Source organism: Centropristis striata, chromosome 19 (assembly GCF_030273125.1).
Source record: "Centropristis striata isolate RG_2023a ecotype Rhode Island chromosome 19, C.striata_1.0, whole genome shotgun sequence".
In the NCBI taxonomy this organism is placed as follows: Eukaryota; Metazoa; Chordata; class Actinopteri; order Perciformes; family Serranidae; genus Centropristis; species Centropristis striata.
Genome location: NC_081535.1, coordinates 35,666,526 through 35,687,105, shown reverse-complemented (window position 1 = coordinate 35,687,105; position 20,580 = coordinate 35,666,526). Strand labels below are relative to the sequence as shown.

The window sequence follows — 20,580 nt, the reverse complement described above, 5'->3', positions numbered from 1 at the left end:
AGTACAATATTTGCCTAAAAATGTAGTGGAGTAGAAGTAAAAAGTTACATAAAATGGAAATACTCAAGTAAAGTACAAGTACCTCAAAATTGTACTTAAGTACAGTACTTGAGTAAATGTACTTAGTTACATTCCACCACTGATTATGTGTTATTCATTGGAATCTGAAGGAATTAAAGTAATCACATGAGTGTAATGCAGTAAAAGTATAATATTTCCCTCAGAGATGTAGCACAATAGAAATATAGGTAACACTTTACAATAACCATCATTTAAATAGAACATTTATAGATGGTAAACAGATTTATTAATGTTTAATCATCATTTATAAACCATATATAGGCCATTTAGAATGGTGAATAGAAAATGTAATAATGTTGAACTATATTTTATAAATGCCAAATAGATTACTTTACCATAAACAAACATAATTATTAGTTTATTAATAGCTTTACACACATTATAACATGTTTAACACCATATTAAGTATGTAAATGATTTCAAAATGATTCTAAACCTTTAAGAAATTGCTTGAGAACATTTAAAGATTAAATATGTATAGAATTTTGTCTAATTTTGTCTAAGAATTTATCTATAAACATCACTTAGATGGTTATTGTAAAGTGTTACCGAAATATAAAGAAGCATTAAATGGAAAGAAAGAAAAAGTGCCTCAAAATTGTACTTAAATTAATTAAATTTTCACTGTCTAGATTTAAATTATGATTACGAAACAGACAATTAAATAAAAATGAGGGAGGAGCTGACATGAATACTGCTGCATCAGCACTCAGTTCATCTGCTGCATTAATGCATTAATGCATTAATGCAGTGCTGGTTAAACTGATCAATACTATAAACTTTGCATAACCTGCAACAATAACCAGCCAACAACACTTAACAGGGAAGGATTCAATTCATGAGATGCAAAAGCAGAACAGCTTCTAGCATATAAAACACTGGAGGTAGTGAACTGGAACCTTATCTAAAGTAAACATAAACCACGTACCTGCAAACCAAACCTGCTTTAGACAGACATAATATTTACATACATACAGTGAACATTCATGAACAGTTGCTGAATCATTTATCTGTTTGCAAGAAAACTGGAATGACCAATAGTTCATGTACTGGAACACAAAGTGCTCCACGTCACAGAATAATAAAGCAAACACGTCACAAAGCAGAACGTTCAACAACAAAGTATCCAAAAGTAACTGAATGTACCATAAAGCTCTAAAACACACAGTATACAAAAACATAGATTATGTTTTTGTATACTGTGTGAAACATGGATTAAAAAAAAAGAAATATCAAAAGAATTTTAGGCTTTCCTTTGCAATTCTAAAACCTCACACTGGGCAATTACAATTGACTTTTTTCGCTATTTTCTGACATAACACACGAAAAAATTCACTAATAAATCAAGAAAATAATGACTGGATTAAGCAAATAGTAAAGTACAGGCCAAAAGTTTGGACACACCTTCTCATTCAATGCGTTTTTCTTTATTTTCATGACTATTTACATTGTAGATTCTCACTGAAGGCATCAAAACTATGAATGAACACATATGGAATTATGTACTTAACAAAAAAAGTGTGAAATAACTGAAAACATGTCTTGTATTTTAGATTCCTCAAAGTAGCCACCCTTTGCTTACTAGAATATAAGACATGTTTTCAGTTATTTCACACTTTTTTGTTAAGTACATAATTCCACATGTGTTCATTAATAGTTTTGATGAATCTACAATGTAAATAGTCATGAAAATAAAGGAAATGCATTGAATGAGAAGAAGGTCTGTCCAAACTTTTGGCCTGTACTGTAGATAGAACATAAATTTAAAAAAACATGAAACATGGATTAAAAAAAAAGAAGTATCAAAAGAATTTTAGGCTTTCCTTTGCAATTCTAAAACCTCACACTGGGCAATTACAATAGACTTTTTTCCCTATTTTCTGACATAACACACGAAAAAATTCACTAATAAATCAAGAAAATAATGACTGGATTAACCCATTGACGCCTAAAACTTCCTGTAAAACCTCTGGGTGATTTTAAAATCAGCCCCTAAAACCTGAAGTTTTTCTGGAAATTCAACAGAAGTGTCAACTCTTCTACTAAATAATAGATTTTTCAGCCTCTGTAGCAGATAGAAATGAAATTCAAAAAGTATTTGAGAGCTTATACAAATACTACAAAATGACGTAAACGCTTTCCAGGCTTCAATGGGTTAAGCAAATAGTATATAAACGCAAACAAGTTGGTACTACCAGGTAGAGCAGAGGGCCACAAAGTTTACAAAGTACCAAAAAAAGTCACTACAGAGTCCAAGATCAGTCCAGTAGTGCATGTAATTCCCACTAAAATGTGTTCAATCATACTTTAAAGTGCACATGAAGTACCACAAACTGTACTATACATACACATAACTGCAACAAATCTGCCATAAATTCTACCTTATGTCTGAAAGGTACTAACTCCAGGTTTTCCACGACTGCAGGAACCCTGAATACCTAAAACACATAGCAAACTTCCTCGAAACTCCTCAAACTTGTTTCCTATGTTTGATGCAGTCAAGTCAAACTTGACGTGATTTAAGTGTGTGTGTGTGTGTGTGTGTGTGTGTGTGTGTGTGTGTCCTGTTCTGCCTAAACAGCTTGTTTTCCCTGAGTTCTCTCTGAGGACGTCAGCCTGCAGCTGGACCTCCACTGGAGCGAGACGGAGGAAATCTACCTGTGTTCCTGTGTTTACTGCTGTCTGCACTGCAGAGATGTTAGGGAGAAGTTTCTCCTGCACACTCAGGCTCCGTTTACATGGTGACGGTCTGAACAGAAGACGCAAAAGTGGCGTCACGTCTTCACTTTTTATTCCTCGTTTAGACGAGCGTTTTCAGGAGGAAATCTGCTGCATACGGTGATCTAAAGTGTGTGGAATTGGATTGTATGCAGCCAGGCGGCATCACTTAAAGCCATAAGAGCATCTTTGGGCATGTGGAAGTTTTCACACCACACATTTTCATCAGCTACTCCTTCCACAAAGTCCTCCACCATCACTAGATCTCCCAGGTCTCCTCCAAAGCCGTCTGGCTGGTTTTGGCCATTTAGTGTCTTGTTGTGGTCAATTTTTGTCTTTTTTTTTGGTCAATTTGTGTGTTTTTTGGTCATTTTGTGTCTTTTTTGGTCAATTTGTGTCTTTATGTGGTCAATTTTTGTCTTTCTTTGGCCATTTTGCATCTTTTTTTTGGCCATTCTGCATCTTTTTGGGTCATTTTTCATCTTTCAGTAATTGTGTGTCTTTTTTTGGTTATTTTGCATCTTTTTTGGTCAATTTGTGTCTTTTTTTTTTGTCAGTTTGTGTCTTTTTCTGGTCAATTTGTGTCTTTTTTGGTCAATTTGTGTCTTTATGTGGTCAATTTTTGTCTTTCTTTGGCCATTTTGCATCTTTTTTTTGGCCATTCTGCATCTTTTTGGGTCATTTTTCATCTTTCAGTAATTGTGTGTCTTTTTTTGGTTATTTTGCATCTTTTTTGGTCAATTTGTGTCTTTTTTTTTTTGTCAGTTTGTGTCTTTTTCTGGTCAATTTGTGTCTTTTTTGGTCAATTTGTCTTTTTTTTTTGTCATTTTGTGTCTTTTTGTTGCCATTACTACTCCTTCCACAAAGTTCTCCACCATCACTAGATCTCCCAGGTCTCGTTCACAGCCGTCTGGCTCCTCCCACCAATCGCTGCATCCAGAATGTGATGGAGGTAATTCCAGATCCTTCTCTGTTCACTAATACTATCTGTACATATCCTGGACATTTGGTGGAAAGACTCCTGTAAGTTTATTAGAGCTGCCAGAGCAGCTTGAAGGTCCCACCATGGAAATAATCCCACGTTTCTTTATTTCCTGTCCTGGAGCATGTATGTGACGTAAACACATACACTACCGGTCAAAAGTTTTAGAACACCCCATTTTTTCCAGTTTTTTATTGAAATTCAAGCAGTTCAAGTCAAATGAACAGCTTGAAAGGGTACAAAGGTAAGTGGTGAACTGCCAGAGGTAAATAAAAAAAGGTAAGCTTAACCAAAACTGGAAAATAATGTACATTTCAGAATTATACAAGTAGGCCTTTTTCAGGGAACAAGAAATGGGTTAACAACTTAACTCTATGGAGTCTTGGGCTATTTTGTCCATTTTTTAATTCTTTTCATGGCTTTGTAAGTCATTTAGTGTCTTTTTTGGTCATTTTGTGTCTTTTTTTAGTCATTTTGTGTCTTTTGGTGTCTTTTTTTGGTCATTTTGTGTCTTTTTTTGGTCATTTTGTGTCTTTTTTTGTCATTTTGTGTCTTTTTTTAGTCATTTTGTGTCTTTTGGTGTCTTTTTTTGGTCATTTTGTGTCTTTTTTTAGTCATTTTATGTCTTTTGGTGTCTTTTTTTGGTCATTTTGTGTCTTTTTTTAGTCATTTTGTGTCTTTTTTTAGTCCTTTAGTCCAACATAAAATGTGATTTTGAATCTTTTTTTTACTTTCAAAACACTATCATGCTCAATAAAGAATTTTAAATGTTACAAATGTGCATTAATTTCAGAGTACACTGAGACATTAAACTGCATCATTTTCAATTAAATTCTGGAAAAGTTGGTGTGTTCTAAAACTTTTGACCAGTAGTGTATCTTTGCACACTGAAATAAAAAACAAGCAGCATTATTTTGGCCCCTCTACTCACCATGAACCTGGTTGATCTCTGAGTTCTGCGACAGGATCTCGTCAGCCAGTTTCTGGGCGGTGGGCAGCACCTCGGTGTGGTGCACCGTGATCAGGTACTGGACGAACTTCTGCAGCTGATCTCTGTTCATCTGGAAAAGCGTCTCTGAGATGGGCAGGCGCAGCTTGACCTGCTCGGGCTTCCGTACTCTGTAGAGCGAGAGCGCCACCACGTGGGCGCAGTAGAAGATGTCCTTGTTGCCGCAGCTGCACGTCACGGCGGTGATCTTGCAGCGGTCGAAGCTGACGCTCACGTTGCAGACCAGCTCCGGCTCCGAGGGCGTGGCCGGCTCCCTGACGGTGCCGCTGAGGTGGAAACCTGCACAGAAACACAGGAAACATCTAGAGTCAGTCTAGCACAGGGGTCTCAAACTCAAATTACCTGGGGGCCGCTGGAGGCAGCATCAAAATGATCAAAAAAAGAAACAAAATGACAAAAAAAAAACTAAATTACTTAAAAAAAGACACAAAATGACCCAAAAAAAGGACACAAAATTAGAAAAAAGACACAAAATGACTGAAAAAACACTAAATTACATAAAAAGACACAAAATGATTTAAAAAAAGACACAAAATGACCCCTAAAAGACACAAAATGACCAAAAATATACACAAAACTACTAAATAAGACACAAAATTATAAAAAAAAAAGACACAAAATGAGACCAAAAAGACACAAAATGACCAAAAATATACACAAAATTACTAAATAAGACACATAATTATTAAAAAAGACATAAAATTTAGCCGCTAGCATCAATTAGCCGCTAGCATCAGTTAGCCGCTAGCTTTCCCTAATGACCGAATTTCACCGCTTTCCCGCATTTCCCAACAAAGAAATAAGAGTTATCAGAACTATTGTCCCTTGTTGTGAACCCCAACTTAAAGATATAAGTAACAACAACTCACCAACTTGTTTTTGAGCAGACAACTGGCTTCCTTTGTTGTGCTAACTTACATTATTGCCCTAAATGTCAGTAATTTATATTTCCAAGTTTTACCAACTTAAATCACTGTTTTAGGCCAAAAAATACAAGTTGGCTTTTTTTGCAGTGCAGGAAAACTCCCCCAAAAGTTCTCCCAAATATTCTCATTTCCTTTTCATTTCCCTTCCACAACACCTCCAGTGCTTTCCTTCCCTGAACACCTCGTAGGGATCATTTCACCACGAGGCTGCTGGACAGTGAACCCTCTCAGCTGAGAGCTGGAGGTCTCTGGGTGGGTTTGAGGGAATGTAAACATAAACAGAGAAGCAGCTTTCTATGTGGATTTGACCTTAAACTTACTCCTTGAACTCACATTTCTTGAAGCTCAAGTATCTGAGTCTGTGACAGGAAAATAAACCCTGAAGCTTTTTCATTTGAAAGGAAGGACCAGGCTCTCTATTTTAACAAAAACCCATGACTAACATAGATTGGAAAAAAAAAACAGTAGCTGCTGTTGGAGTTTAAATAGTGTTTCAGTCCACACTGTAAAAAAGCCAACTTGTATTTTTTGGCCTAAAACAGTGATTTAAGTTGGTAAAACTTAGAAATATAAATTATTGACATTTAGGGCAATAATGTAAGTTAGCACAACAAAGGAAGCCAGTTGTCTGCTCAAAAACAAGTTGGTGAGTTGTTGTTACTTATATCTTTAAGTTGGGGTTCACAACAAGGGACAATAGTTCTGATAACTCTTATTTCTTTGTTGGGAAATTCGGTCATTAGCGAAAGCTAGTGGCTAACTGATGCTAGCGGCTAACTGACGCTAGCAGCGCTGCTTGTTACAGCTACAAGAGTAGCCGTTAGCGTATCAATGCTAACTCAAAATTGTGGTCGCAACATTAGCTGACATAAATAAAATTATAAGTTACTACAAAACTTACAGTTGAGTTGACAAAAATCTGAATTCAGAGTTGAGCAAACTCAAAAACAAAACTTAAAATATTTAGTTTAATTGCCCAACTTCAAATTTTATCGAAGTTTGTTGCCTTGAAATATTGAGTTCACCCAACTTTTCTTTTTTTGCAGTGCAGACCAGCAGAGCAGATGGATATGAGATGACTATGCATGAAAAATACACACTTTATGAGCAAACTTCTTCAGTAATAACAAAAATAAGACAACGTGAGTGTGTGAAAACATATATGTTGGTTAGCAGAGATAACAGATGGTGTCAGGAGCTTAGTCAGAGCTAAACTGCTGTGAACAGTTAGTTTATCATCAGTTTGTCATGTCTGTAGTGTTTCAGTCTCACAATAGTTCTGTATGTTAACATTTAAAGATAGTGTACAGACAAAAGTCTTACAAAAGTATTTGATTACATTACGAGAAAATGGAAAATGCTACGACAAAAATTCCCTCTATGGGCACGTTAAAACTGAAAATCTGTACTGCAGATTCACATATTTCTTCTTAGATACCATTGCTGAAACTTCGCTTTTTATCAAATAAATGCAACATAAACAGGCGTTTCATGGATTTTTCACAATAATAAAACAGGTACTGTTTACATATATAGGCAAGCCTGTGGACGTCTTACTGAGGTGTTAAAAAAGGATAATAAACCGACACATAACCCCGATAAAATACTTAATTGCGGGTTTTACATTTTGTTTTTTGTATGGATTACACAAACATCTTAATCAGTGAACTTTAAAAGGTACTGGTTGTCTGATTTTTCCTACGTTTGGAGCAGATAAGTGCATTTCCTAACAATATCAAACTATTGTTTTATAGAGAAGAAGAAGAAGAAGAAGAAGAAGAAGAAGAAGAAGAAGAAGAAGAAGCAGAAGAAGAAGAAGAAGAAGAAGAAGAAGAAGAAGCAGAAGCAGAAGAAGAAGAAGAAGAAGAAGAAGTTAATGAATCAAATTGATGCTAAAGGTTGCTAACATTAGCCACCAGGAGCTCCTATTCATACCAGACCACCAATTATTTATTGGGAATTAAAATTTTGTTTACAAAAGGAAGAATTTGTTGTTTCTTCTCTTTAAAGTTACATAGTTTAGGAGTTATTGAATGCTAAAATAGGGCATAGGATCATTTGAATTTAAACCTTAGGCTAGCAGGAAGCTTCAATGCTAGCTAGAGGTCTGTGTAGCATGTTTTCGTTTCAGATCGATACCATCAAATATCAAATAAATACAAATAAAAAGAAGCTTTTCGTCCATCTTTTTCAACATAATTGCATTTTCACTGCTGTTCAGAACAACAAACAACTATTTAATTAAATGTTCATTACAATAACTTACAAATAAATAAAAATAAATGTACAATAACTGTGAGCCACCAACTTCTAATATCACAGCTATCAACCCCATCTATAATCCTTATACTGTGGTCATCTATGGTCAGAGCTGTTTCTATCTCCTGTTATGACAACAGCTGTGAAAATACTGCACAAGATGGTAAAAACTTCTGCTGTGGCTATAAACTGCAGCTGAAATGGTGCAACAATACACTGTAAAAAAAATCTGTTTAATTTACGGTAAAATACCGGCAGCTGTGGTTGCCAGAACTTCACCGTAAAAATTACAGTGAGTGGGTTTTCTATTCTAAATTTAAATGTAAATATCAGCAAAAACTGTAATTTAGACTGAGTATTCCTGTTATTTTTAGGGTAATTGTGTCATTCATTCACACATCATGGTATTTCTCCATAAATTTTGCATGAAAATGTTATATTTTTACAGCAAAACTGTGTGTTTCTTCCACTTTATGGCAGAAAAAAGTAAAAGTTTTGTGCTATTCTTTGATTTGATTTTGATTAATTAAAAGTGTCTAATATGGTGATATACATTTTTTTATTTTACGCCCTATTTCTGATGTATTTGACAGTGTTTTACTGTTATTTCTACAAAGATTTTCAACAGTGTGGAATTGAGATATTTCATGTCATGCAAGTCTGACAAATGGCTCGATATGTAAGATGCAAATAGACTAAAAACAGAATAAAAACAACTGTGCACAATGCCCAAAATGTAAACAGAATGACAGTATCATAGTATCAAGTATCATAAATATAAACTGATGCACATCAAGGTGGAAGGTGCATAATTAAACTGTCTTTTAAACAGTTAACAGTATAATAATGATAAATAAAAAGGGTGCTAGCTGTGTTATTTACCCCGGAGCATAAAGTGGAAGGTTTGATTTCCACTCTGTGGTGTGTGTGTGTGTGTGTGACATGTATGAGAACGAGCTGACACATTTCACTCCTGCAGGGTGGAAGATGGCTGTAAACAGAGTAGGTGTCTGCCTTATAATGTGGTGGAGCTCGTGTCAAAAAGAGCTGAGCAAAAACAAAAAGAGGCGTGCAAAAAAAAAAAAAAAAAAATTAAAAAAAGAGTGAAACTTGTATAGAAATAGAAAGAAAAAAAACCCTGATGTGTTCGTTCTTACTGCTGCTTTTCCTGCTGAGCGGACGCACAAACACACTGCTGGATCTCACACACACACAATCCACATCCTGTCTTTTTAAAACACACACACACACACACACACACACAGTAGAAGCATAGTGCTCTCCGTTACCCAGCCGTGCCCCAGTCATGCCTGGCCCACAGCTGAACTAGTGACGTAACAGAAAGAGAGAGAGTGACTCGAGGAGGAGGAGGAGGAGGAGGAGGAGGAGGACCGCTGTGCTGCTGGAAAAATCGGTATGCCCTCAGCTGAGTGTGTGTGTGTGTGTGTGTGTGTGTGCACATGCAGGAGTGTATGCTTGGCAGCGAGCCAAAGCCCTGAGCTCAGCATTCTGTAATGCACTTCCTCTCTGTGTGTCTGCTCCACAGCTTGCATAATACAGCTCTGTGCACTGCATGGCAACCAAACTTAACTCCTTCACTGCCAACTCAGCATAATATGCACGTTCCTGCAGAGTTCAACAACAACTTATACTTAAGACTTCTTTAGTCTTAATCCAATGAAGCCTGGAAAGCGGATACGTCGTTTTGTAGTATTTGTATAAGCTCTCAAATACTTTTAGAATTTCATTTCTATCTGCTACAGAGGCTGAAAAATCTATTATTTAGTAGAAGAGTTGACACTTCTGTTGAATTTCCAGAAAAACTTCAGGTTTTAGGGGCTGATTTTCAAATTGCCCAGAGGTTTTACAGGCGTTTCAGGCCTCAATGGGTTAAATAGTTTAAAGTAGCTCCACCTCAAGCAGCTCCAACAGTAAAATGCTGCTGTGACATTGATGCATCAGTATTAATCTAATAATGTCACATAGAATCAGATATTACTCACACACAGTCATTTTACTGCAGAATGAGTCCTTGTACTTTGATACTTAAAGGACATTTTGTTGATAAAACTTGTACCGAAGTAGGATTTTGAATGTACAGTACAGGCCAAAAGTTTGGACACACCTTCTCATTCAATGCGTTTCCTTTATTTTTATGACTATTTACATTGTGATTCATCAAAACTATTAATGAACACATGTGGAATTATGTACTTAACAAAAAAGTGTGAAATAACTGTCTTAATCTAATGCAAAAGTATCAAAGCATGATGAAAAGCTAGCGGGGACTGTATGGCCGAGCATTATTTATCATTATAGGACTTTTCTACAGTGCTTCCTAGCAGTATAACACTAATTCATAATGATATAATTAGTTCAACATTTTGGGAGATATTTTCTTATACTTTCTTGCCAATGGTAAAGATGGATAGATAGATATATATATATACTTTATTTATCCCAAGCTGGGAAATTACAGTGTAGCAGCAGCATTACACACAGAGACAATGACAACACAATTAAATAAGAACAACCTATGCATACTTCAAGAAATAAAATATAAAAATACAATTTAAAAAAAAGGCCTTTGCACACAGAGGGCAGTGTAAACTACACATCAAAGCTCAAAACAACAGAAGTTCAGGACAGAAGCAACATCTTCAATTAATTAGGTTTTAATAGATAAATGACTGCAAGCTTCATAATAATCCTGAACAGGCATCAATCCATCATCATATGTGTAATAGATCAAATACACAATTACATAATTGGTTTTTTTTTTTGCTAAAACTCTACTTTTAGCTAGCTAGGAGGGTTGGGTGATAGCCACAGTGAGACATAATAAAAATAATCCAAATTACTAAAATCATATAGGCACAAAACCCGCACGGCCTTTGTCCACCATTAAGAATAAAAGGATGCCTGCCATCTTATTATTTCACCAGAAAAGAGTCCAAGTGCATTCTCAAAAGTGAATTTAATGAGTTTGAATGAATTCTCTGCTGCTCTAGATGTGTTGCTGTGACGGCTCTACAGGGTCACCTTCAACTGCACACGCAAAATCACTCTGTGCACCATTAATTAAATCAGAATTGTTCCTTTTAAGCATTTAAATGCCTGTGAAAATCCTCGCCCCGCTGTAGGTGTGGGGCTTTAAATCCGATGTTAGACTCAGTGGTCTAGTAGCTGGAATTAGTGACAGTCTGAGGACAAAACAAACAAAAAAAATACCAAAAGGGGGATTAAAACGGCCTCCTGCAGCAAAATGCAATCTGAAAACAATCTCACTTTAAGTTTCTGTGTGTCTAACATCTCCCTGCAGGCTGTAATCTGCTGTGACAACAGTGTTTTAATAAGCTGCGACATGTTTTAAACCATCTTCAACCAAGTTCAGTTCATTTGATTCAACCGAAGCCTGAATAACCTGAATAATGACCTGAATAACTGAGGCCCTGTAATAATACCATAACTGTCTACTGCAGACAAGAGAAAATATTAAGAGATTTCTGAATTAATTTTAAGAGTTTTTAATACCGTCTAAAGCAGGGGTGTCAAACTCTGGCCCGCGGGCCAAATTTGGCCCACAGTGTAATTTTATTTGGCCCGCGAGGCAATACCAAATTATTATCTTATTATTGTACTATAAAAGCTGACCCGCCGGTATTATACAACGCATTAAAGACGCAAAATGACCAAATAAGACACAAATTGAGCACAAAATGATCAAAAAAGACACAAAATGACCGAAAAAAGGAAACAAAATGACCAAAGAAGACACAAATTGACCACAAAATGATCAAAAAAAGACACAAAATGACCAAAAAAGACACAAAATGACCAAAAAAGACACAAAACGACTAAAAAAAGACACAAAATGACCAAAAAAAGGAAACAAAATGACCAAAAAATACACAAATTGACCACAAAATGACCAAAAAAGACATTAAATGACCAAAAAAGACACAAAAATCAGGGGTGTCAAACTCTGGCCCGCGGGCCAAATTTGGCCCGCAGTGTAATTTTATTTGGCCCGCGAGGCAATACCAAATTATTATATTATTATTGTACTATATGTGACAGTCGTCATAGCAACCTCAAGCTAGAGCTGTCTCCCAGCTACCCCTTCCCAAAAATGGAGAAAAGAAAGGCAGAATTTATTAACCTGTTGAAAAAGTTTATTTTGATATTTAAATCAGAAGGATGCAAATAGAAAAGAGGCATACCATTTTTATTTATTTTTTTATTTAATAAATTAATGACATTGATGTGTTTTTTATTTGAAATTTGACTTTGCATGTCTGCACTATTTAGTTATATATTGTATGTTTATAAGCGTTGCTGGTTCCATATTTACACTGTAAAGAAACATTTGTTTAATTTACGGTAAAATACCGGCAGCTGTGGTTGCCAGAACTTCACCGTAAAAATTACAGAGTGGGTTTTTTTCCGTGAATTTAAATGTAAATATCAGCAAAAACTGTAATTTAGACTGAAAAGTCCCTTTTTTTTTTTAGGGTAAATGTGTCTTTGTGAGAATATGGTATTTCTCCATTTATTTTGCATGAAAATGTTATAATTTTTACAATAAACTGTGTGTTTTCTACAGTTTTTCAAAAGTTTTGTACTATTCCTTGATTTACAGTAATTAAAAGTGTCTAATACGGTGATATGCATTTTTTAATTTTACACCCAATTTCTCATGCAATTTGACAGTGTTTTGCTGTAATTTCTACAAACATTTTTTACGGTGTAATGTTAAAGCAAAACATGTTTGGTATATATTAAAAGGTTTATTTGTTCAATGTTGGCCCGCGATTTTTTTTTTTTTAAACATGTTTTTATTTGAAGAAATGAGTATTGATCACAGATATTCAACCCATCATTTTTCTTATTTTCTCCCCCCCCACCCATCCCCATCGTGCTGTCAATACTGAAAATAAAAAATAATAAATAAATAAAAAGTTACAGGCATGAAAATATATACAAGGTTAAAATAATATTGTAATACAAAATAAATCTAATATCTATGTAAATAAAGATAAACTAAAATGAAAAAAAAAAAATATATATATATATACACATACATACATACACACATCCATATATAAAGAAATAAGAGGGGAAAAAAAAAAAAAAAAAAGTGGACATCAAGACATTACAAATAGGCTATGGCCCGCGATTTTATTCAAGTTTTAAATTTTGAGTTTGACACCCCTCCTGGTCTAAAGCCTTTTTAAATAAAAAACTACATTCAGAGCTTTTATCAGACTTTTAAAGACCTGCAGATCCTCTGAATACACTCGCCTGGAAACCGAGGTTTAACACTTCACTCCCAATTAAGCCCGAGGTAGTCGACTTAAGCCGTCTCTATAGGATTAAGAGGAGGATGTCTCCGTGAGGCCGGGACGTTAGCCTGTGAAAGAGCAGTAGACCTCAGCTCCCTGCAGAGTCCAGCAGCCTGAGGACCTGCAGGCTGCTGCAGCATCGCCCACTCTAACCCAGGCTAGGGGGGGGTCATGGGGGGGTTATGGGGGGGGGTCATGCTCAGCTATGTGGCCAAAGCCTTCACTTAACTCCACACAAAAGCCAGAAACACCGACGCCCCCTCCTCCTCCACTCACCAGTCGGCCATTCAGCTCCAAAGCTGGCCAGTCAGGCGGAAGTGAGAGCTTCTCAGCCAAGGTGTGCTTTGTGTGAGTGTGTGTGTGTGTGTGTGTATTGTGTGTGTGTGTGTACTTCTGGGGACAATGGGGAAGCTAATCTGTCACCCGTGAAGCTGCAGAGACACCTCTGGGGCTGTCGGAAGGAGAAGTAAACAACCAATCAATAGTCACAGCGCGCTAATTACCATCTGTCATTAAAACTACTGGTTTCTGATCAGCTCCTCATTACACTTATACTGGTTTATGATGGTGTTGCTGCTATGCTAATGCTAAGAGAGAGAGTCAGGCTGAAAAATATGTCTGGATATAAAATGTTTTTCATAAATTGTGTGTTTATCTGCCTTCAATGTAAGCAAACGTTAGCATACCCAGCTAACTAACAGCTCAAGACCAAGAGATAGAAAGCTACATTATTTTAGATTAGTCAACTTAATTGAATATTAAGTTAACTTAATATTAACCAATCAATAGTCACAGCGCGCTAATTACCATCTGTCATTAAAACTACTGGTTTCTGATCAGCCCCTCATTACACTTATATAAGTTTATGATGCTGTTGCTAATATGCTAGTGCTAAGAGCTAAGAAAAATATGTCTGGATATAAAATGTTTTTCATAAATTGTGTCTTCAATGTAAGCAAACATTAGCATACCCAGCTAACTAACAGCTCAACACCAAGAGATAGAAAGCTACATTATTTTAGATTAGTTAACTTAATTGAATATTAAGTTAACTGGTTCTTATTTCTATCTTATTACTTAAAACAGGGCAGATGCATGTATATGTATAGGGCTTTATATACTGTCATTACACTTATATAAGTTTATGATGCTGTTGCTAATATGCTAGTGCTAAGTGAGAGAGTCAGGCTGGAAAATATGTCTGGATATAAAAGGTTTTTCATAAATTGTGTCTTCAATGTAAGCTAACATTAGCATACCCAGCTAACTAACAGCTCAAGACCAAGAGATAGAAAGCTACATTATTTTAGATTAGTTAACTTAATTGAATATTAAGTTAACTTAATATTAACCAATCAATAGTCACAGCACGCTAATTACCATCTGTCATTAAAACAACTGGTTTCTGATCAGCTCCTCATTACACTTATATAAATTTATGATGGTGTTGCTAATATGCTAGTGCTAAGAGAGAGAGTCAGGCTGAAAAATATGTCTGGATATAAAATGTTTTTCATAAATTGTGTGTTTATCTGCCTTCAATGTAAGCAAACATTAGCATACCCAGCTAACTAACAGCTCAACACCAAGAGATAGAAAGCTACATTATTTTAGATTAGATTAAATTTAAAAAGTGCTTGGAATTTGGATAAAGTGCTTGTAAATGCTTGAAATTCTTACTGTATTTCTCTTGCAATCTGATTATTTTAGATTAGATTAGATTGAATTTATTAATCCCACAGTGGGGAATTTTCTTTGTTACAGCTGCAAAATTTTCACACAATTTTTAAGATAAAGAATATAAAAAATAAACAATCTAAGAAAAAACATTTAACAATATACAATATATAATATACTAAATACAACTTAGTGCAAATTAAGTGGAGAATGTGCAGAGTGCAGATTATATGCAAAAATGTTCAGGTTGTGCTGGTGTTGTACAGTCTTATGACCTGCTGGGTTATGTTTTTTTTTAAAAAAGGCTTCATGACTATGGGGAGGATATCTCTTTAAACTACAACAACTCCAGTAAAGTGTTTTATTAGAAATATTACTAACACCAGTTTTTGCAAATATGAACAATAAAGCCACCTAATGTTTTTTAGCTTATCATAGTTCATAAGTTAAGCAGCCAAAAACAACAGTTGGATCTTACATTTTCTTTATCTAAACATCTCTACACTGCAACACAACAGTTCTGTTTCTTTATGTCCATGTCTCAGCGGGAGAAGATGCTAACTTTGCTAGCTTTAGCTTCTGTTTTCTGTTTTTCAGGCTTCTCTTTTACGGCACGCCAGGGTCAATCAAACAACTCAGGGAGTCAAATCAGAGTCCTATTTCTGTCTAACTGTGACTGAAGTTATCGAGGTAAATCTGCTGCTGTTTCTGTTTTAAACTGAGGGCTTAGCGTGCGGTCAACTGTGTCCGAGAGCCAGCAGCTAACAGGATAATATGCTAGGAGGAGGGGTGAAGTGTGTGCTGGAAGCTGAGGGATGCACCTCCATGTGAGTTCAAAATTAGGTCAATGCGTATTTCAGTGAACTGGGTCAATCAGTGTCCCTCTTAAGTGATCGCCAACAGTCTGAAAACACTAATCGATGCTCACCTGAGACATGTGTGACTATAAATACACCTGGCACTAATTGTATTTTTAGAATTCAGCCAGTTATCGGCTTCTCTCTCCAAACCAATCTCCTGCAGAAATAACAATCTGCGCTGAAATACAACATGGAGGACAGAGTCCTCCTTTGACCCAGTGGACAGAAATTCCTCAGCTCTGTCAGAAAATATATTGATATAGGTCATTTTATATCTCAAACACAGTATATATCAGGGTTACTACAGATTTTCCAGTTAATTCAGGCACTTCTCAAGCATTTTCATGGTGCTTTCCAGCTCCTTACTGCACTGCAAAAAAGCCAACTTGTATTTTTTGGCCTAAAACAGTGATTTAAGTTGGTAAAACTTGGAAATATAAATGATTGACATTTATGGCAATAATGTAAGTTAGCACAACAAAGGAAGCCAGTTGTCTGCTCAAAAACAAGTTGGTGAGTTGTTGTTACTTATATCTTTAAGTTGGGGTTCACAACAAGGGACAATAGTTCTGATAACTCTTATTTCTTTGTTGGGAAATGCGGGAAAGCGGTGAAATTCGGTCATTAGTGAAAGCTAGCGGCTAACTGATGCTAGCGGCTAACTGATGCTAGCGGCGCTGCTTGTTACAGCTACAAGAGTAGCCATTAGCGTATCAATGCTAACTCAAAATTGTGGTCGCAACATTAGCTGACATTTATAGCGGCGTTACAATCGTGCCAGAGAAATTCAGAGTTGAGCAAACTCAAAAACAAAACTTAATATATTTAGTTTAATTGTCCAACTTAAAATTTTATCGAAGTTTGTTGCCTTGAAATTTTGAGTTCCCCCAACTTTTCTTTTTTTGCAGTGTGATAGTATCAAAGTTAGATTGAAACACATTGTTTGTGTGTTGTTGTTTCTTCAAGAGTGGAAATTCTGTACTGAATCATCAAGATAGTAAAGTAGTAGTAAAGTATATATTTTTGCTGCATTTAATGCACCATTTTTATATTCACAATGGATTTCATGTATGTAAAAGGGCGAGATCTTTAGTGGTCACCGCGTGTTTTTTAGCCTCAACGCAGCTGATTTCTGCAAAAAAGCTAGCTAGCGGAAAACTGATGCTAGCGGCTAACTGATGCTAGCGGCTAGCTGCTTGTTACAGCTACAAGAGTAGCCATTAGCCTATCAATGCTAACTCAAAATTGTGGTCGCAACATTAGCTGACATTTCATAGCGGCGTTACAATCCAATTCAGCACATTGCATCGATGCTCACCTGATACGTGTGTGACTATAAATACACCTGGCACTAATCGTATTTTTAGATTTCAGCCAGTTATCGGCTTCTCTCTCCTGCAGAAATAACAATCAGCGCTGAAATACAACATGGAGGACAGAGTCCTCCTTGACCCAGTGGACAGAAATTCCTCAGCTCTGTCAGAAAAACAAAGAGGTCGCCTTTACAACACGTGAGACATTGCAAACAGTCTCGTCACTCAGACAAGAAAACGACTCCCTGAGAAGCCTCTGGTGGTTTTATAGCGTCCGTCTCAGCGGTCCGTCTGGCCTGCAGCGAGCAGCGAGCAGCGGGAGGAAACCTTTGAAAAGAGCCACGGCACTCAGAGAATGACTCAACAGTGATGAGAGACGGCCTTTTAACAGCACAAGCAGCTCTCAGTGGCTTTATCAGAGCAGATAGTGGTGGCAGAGTATGAATCAATTAGTAAAACAACTATCAGAGCACTCACATACACATGCTGCAGGCTAACAGAGCTAACAGAGCTAACAGACGAACTGAATTTACCCTTGGGGGTAAATAAAGTCATTTTGATTTGACTGCATTTTAATTCTTCTGTTTTTAACTGATTATTTCATTGATTTTTTTGGTCTAAAAATGTCCAAAAATTGAACATTTTATTAGACTTTTATTTAGCAGTGGGTGACCTATTTGTGTTTTTGTTTTGTTCTGTGTATTTTGTTGTTTGCTTCCATTTTTATTTATTTAATTATTTATTTTATTTTATTTTATTATTTTATATTTATTTTATGTATTATTTTTATTATTATTATTATTATTATTATTATTTTACTTGTTACACTTGACACTGTTTTGACTCTCGTAATGTCATCTCTTGATTTAATTATGTCACTGAAAAATCAATAAACAAATGTTTAAAAAAAAATAAAATAAAAAATAAATAAAAATGTCCAAAAATTGTAAAAAAAAAAATAAAATAAAAAAAGACTGGTTATAGTTCCCCAATATTCAGGGTGGTTTCTTCAAATGTCTTGTTTTGTATTTTTAATTTACTGTAAAAGAAAGAGAAATTAAACAAATGTCTCACATTTAAGAAGATGAAAAAAGGCATAGATTTCACATATTTGCTTAAAAAAATGATTATTTGGATCATCAAAATAGCTGTTAAATTAATTTTCTAATGATTTAAACAAACAACTGATTTCGTCTCTTTCCAGAAGTTTTTTTTTTCCTAATGTTTGAGTATTTTCAGGACATTTAAAAGGTTAATTTAACCCCTATTACGGTACCGCTTTATATTAAGGTCCTTGTAATAACCATTAAGGCCCTTGTACGTCTTTACAAGATGCTTATTAACATTATTGTGTGTTTATAAGCTTATATAAGTGTTAATAATGGCATTACAAACACCCACGACCCACCCATTATGTCTTTGCCATGCCTTTATTAATCTTATTTTGTTTGCTTATTGATATTAAAATATACTTTATTGCTCATCTATTATAAGTTAACTATAAGTTAACTATGCTTTTTGCAACTACTGGATCTAAAGCAAGCACAATGCCTTATTACTTGTTAATTAATGCTTATTAAGGACCTTATTATAAAGCGTTACCCTAATTTAATGATCCTGTCTGTATTAAGAGCATGCTTAAAGGATAAATCTGAGCAATTTTACCTCTGGAAGTTTGGCATGTATATAAGCTACTGAACTGGAACATGTTTAAAGTATTTTTTCAATAAAAATAATATATTACAACACAAATATCTCCTGTGAGGTACATATTTTTGGAGCGTGGCAGGAAAACTGAGCTAAAAAACAAAAATAAAATATTCAGATTGATCTTCTGAGAGTTTTGCCACATTAAACCATTTTTTTCTTAGCTGTATGTGTCAGTATATAATAAAATATCAAACTTTTAGCACAGATCATGTCGTAATAAGTAGTCTGCAATATAAACCTGTTCAGGTTATACTTATAATATATGGAGGGCGGATCTTATAATCATCTATTAACTATAAGTTAACTATAAGTTAACTATGCTTTTTGCTACTACCGGATGCCTTATTACTTGTTAATTAATGGTTATTAAGGACCTTATTATAAAGCGTTACCCCTATTTCTTTATACACGATATGATAAATATAGTCAAAGTGATATGAAAATGTGTTTCAGGAACAGTTACGTCATGTTTCAGCTCCCTGGTGGAGCCGTGGACGCACAAACATGCAGCATATTTGCGTCAATGTGTCTTTCCTAAGATAAATAACGGCCATGAGAGGTTTCACAACAATCTCCTAAAGGGGAAGAAAAGGATTTTCCCCTCCCCGTCTTTCCTTCCTTTTAATAGCATTTGTTTGAGTGCTGTCTGTTCCCGATGTGCTCAGTGAAAGTCATTTGTTTAGCCTCTGAGGACCATCAGCAGGCCGGCCAGCCTCTCCTCTACAAATGCATTTGTTCCCACTCCAGAGATCCAGCTCGGTCTCCACAGAGCTGCTGCTGCTGCTGCTGCTGCTAATGAGCACAGGAATCCCACCAAGACACAAATAAAATCAAATAAAAAGCTTTTAGTGCTTGCTTACATGTTTACCTATTTGTCCTCGATTAAATCATGAACCTGTGTTTGAATCGTGTCCATGAAAGGGAACGTTTAGGGCCGGACGACACAGAAAACATCTTGATACAGGTCATTTTATATCTCGAAAACAGTATATATCAGGGTTACTACAGATTTTCCAGTTAATTCAGGCACTTCTCAAGCATTTTCATGGTGCTTTCCAGCATCTTACTGCACTGCAACAAAGCCAACTTGTATTTTTTTGGCCTAAAACAGTGATTTAAATTGGTAAAACTTATAATAATGTAAGTTAGCACAACAAATGAAGCCAGTTGTCTGCTCAAAAACAAGTTGGTGAGTTGTTGTTACTTATATCTTTAAGTTGGGGTTCACAACAAGGGACAATAGTTCTGATAACTCTTATTTCTTTGTTGGGAAATGCGGGAAAACGGTGAAATTTGGTCATTAGCGAAAGCTAGCAGCTAACTGATGCTAGCGGCTAACTGATGCTAGCGGCTAACTGATGCTAGCGGCGCTGCTTGTTACAGCTACAAGAGTAGCCATTAGCGTATCAATGCTAACTCTAAATTGTGGTCGCAACATTAGCTGACATTTCATAGCGGCGTTACAATCGTGCCAATTCAGCACATTGCAGAAGTTAGCAGAAGTAAGGATTAAAAGTTATTACAATGTAAAATTATAAGTTAGTACAACTTACAGTTGAGTTGACAAAAATCTGAATTCAGAGTTGAGCAAACTCAAAAACAAAACTTAAAATATTTAGTTTAATTGTCCAACTTAAACTTTTATCGAAGTTTGTTGCCTTGAAATTTTGAGTTCACCCAACTTTTCTTTTTTTTGCAGT

The 20,580-nt window shown here is 35.7% G+C and overlaps 1 protein-coding gene across 1 annotated transcript in view; it reads right to left on the bottom strand.

Annotated features, from left to right (window-relative positions):
• LOC131992175 (zinc finger SWIM domain-containing protein 6) overlaps positions 1 to 20,580 on the bottom strand; it is a 77,279-nt gene that overhangs the window by 26,009 nt on the left and 30,690 nt on the right. The window contains exon 2 of the mRNA XM_059357657.1: positions 4,713 to 5,069. Within this exon, the coding sequence (XP_059213640.1) occupies positions 4,713 to 5,069 (357 nt within the window). The remainder of the gene's footprint in view (positions 1 to 4,712; positions 5,070 to 20,580) is intronic.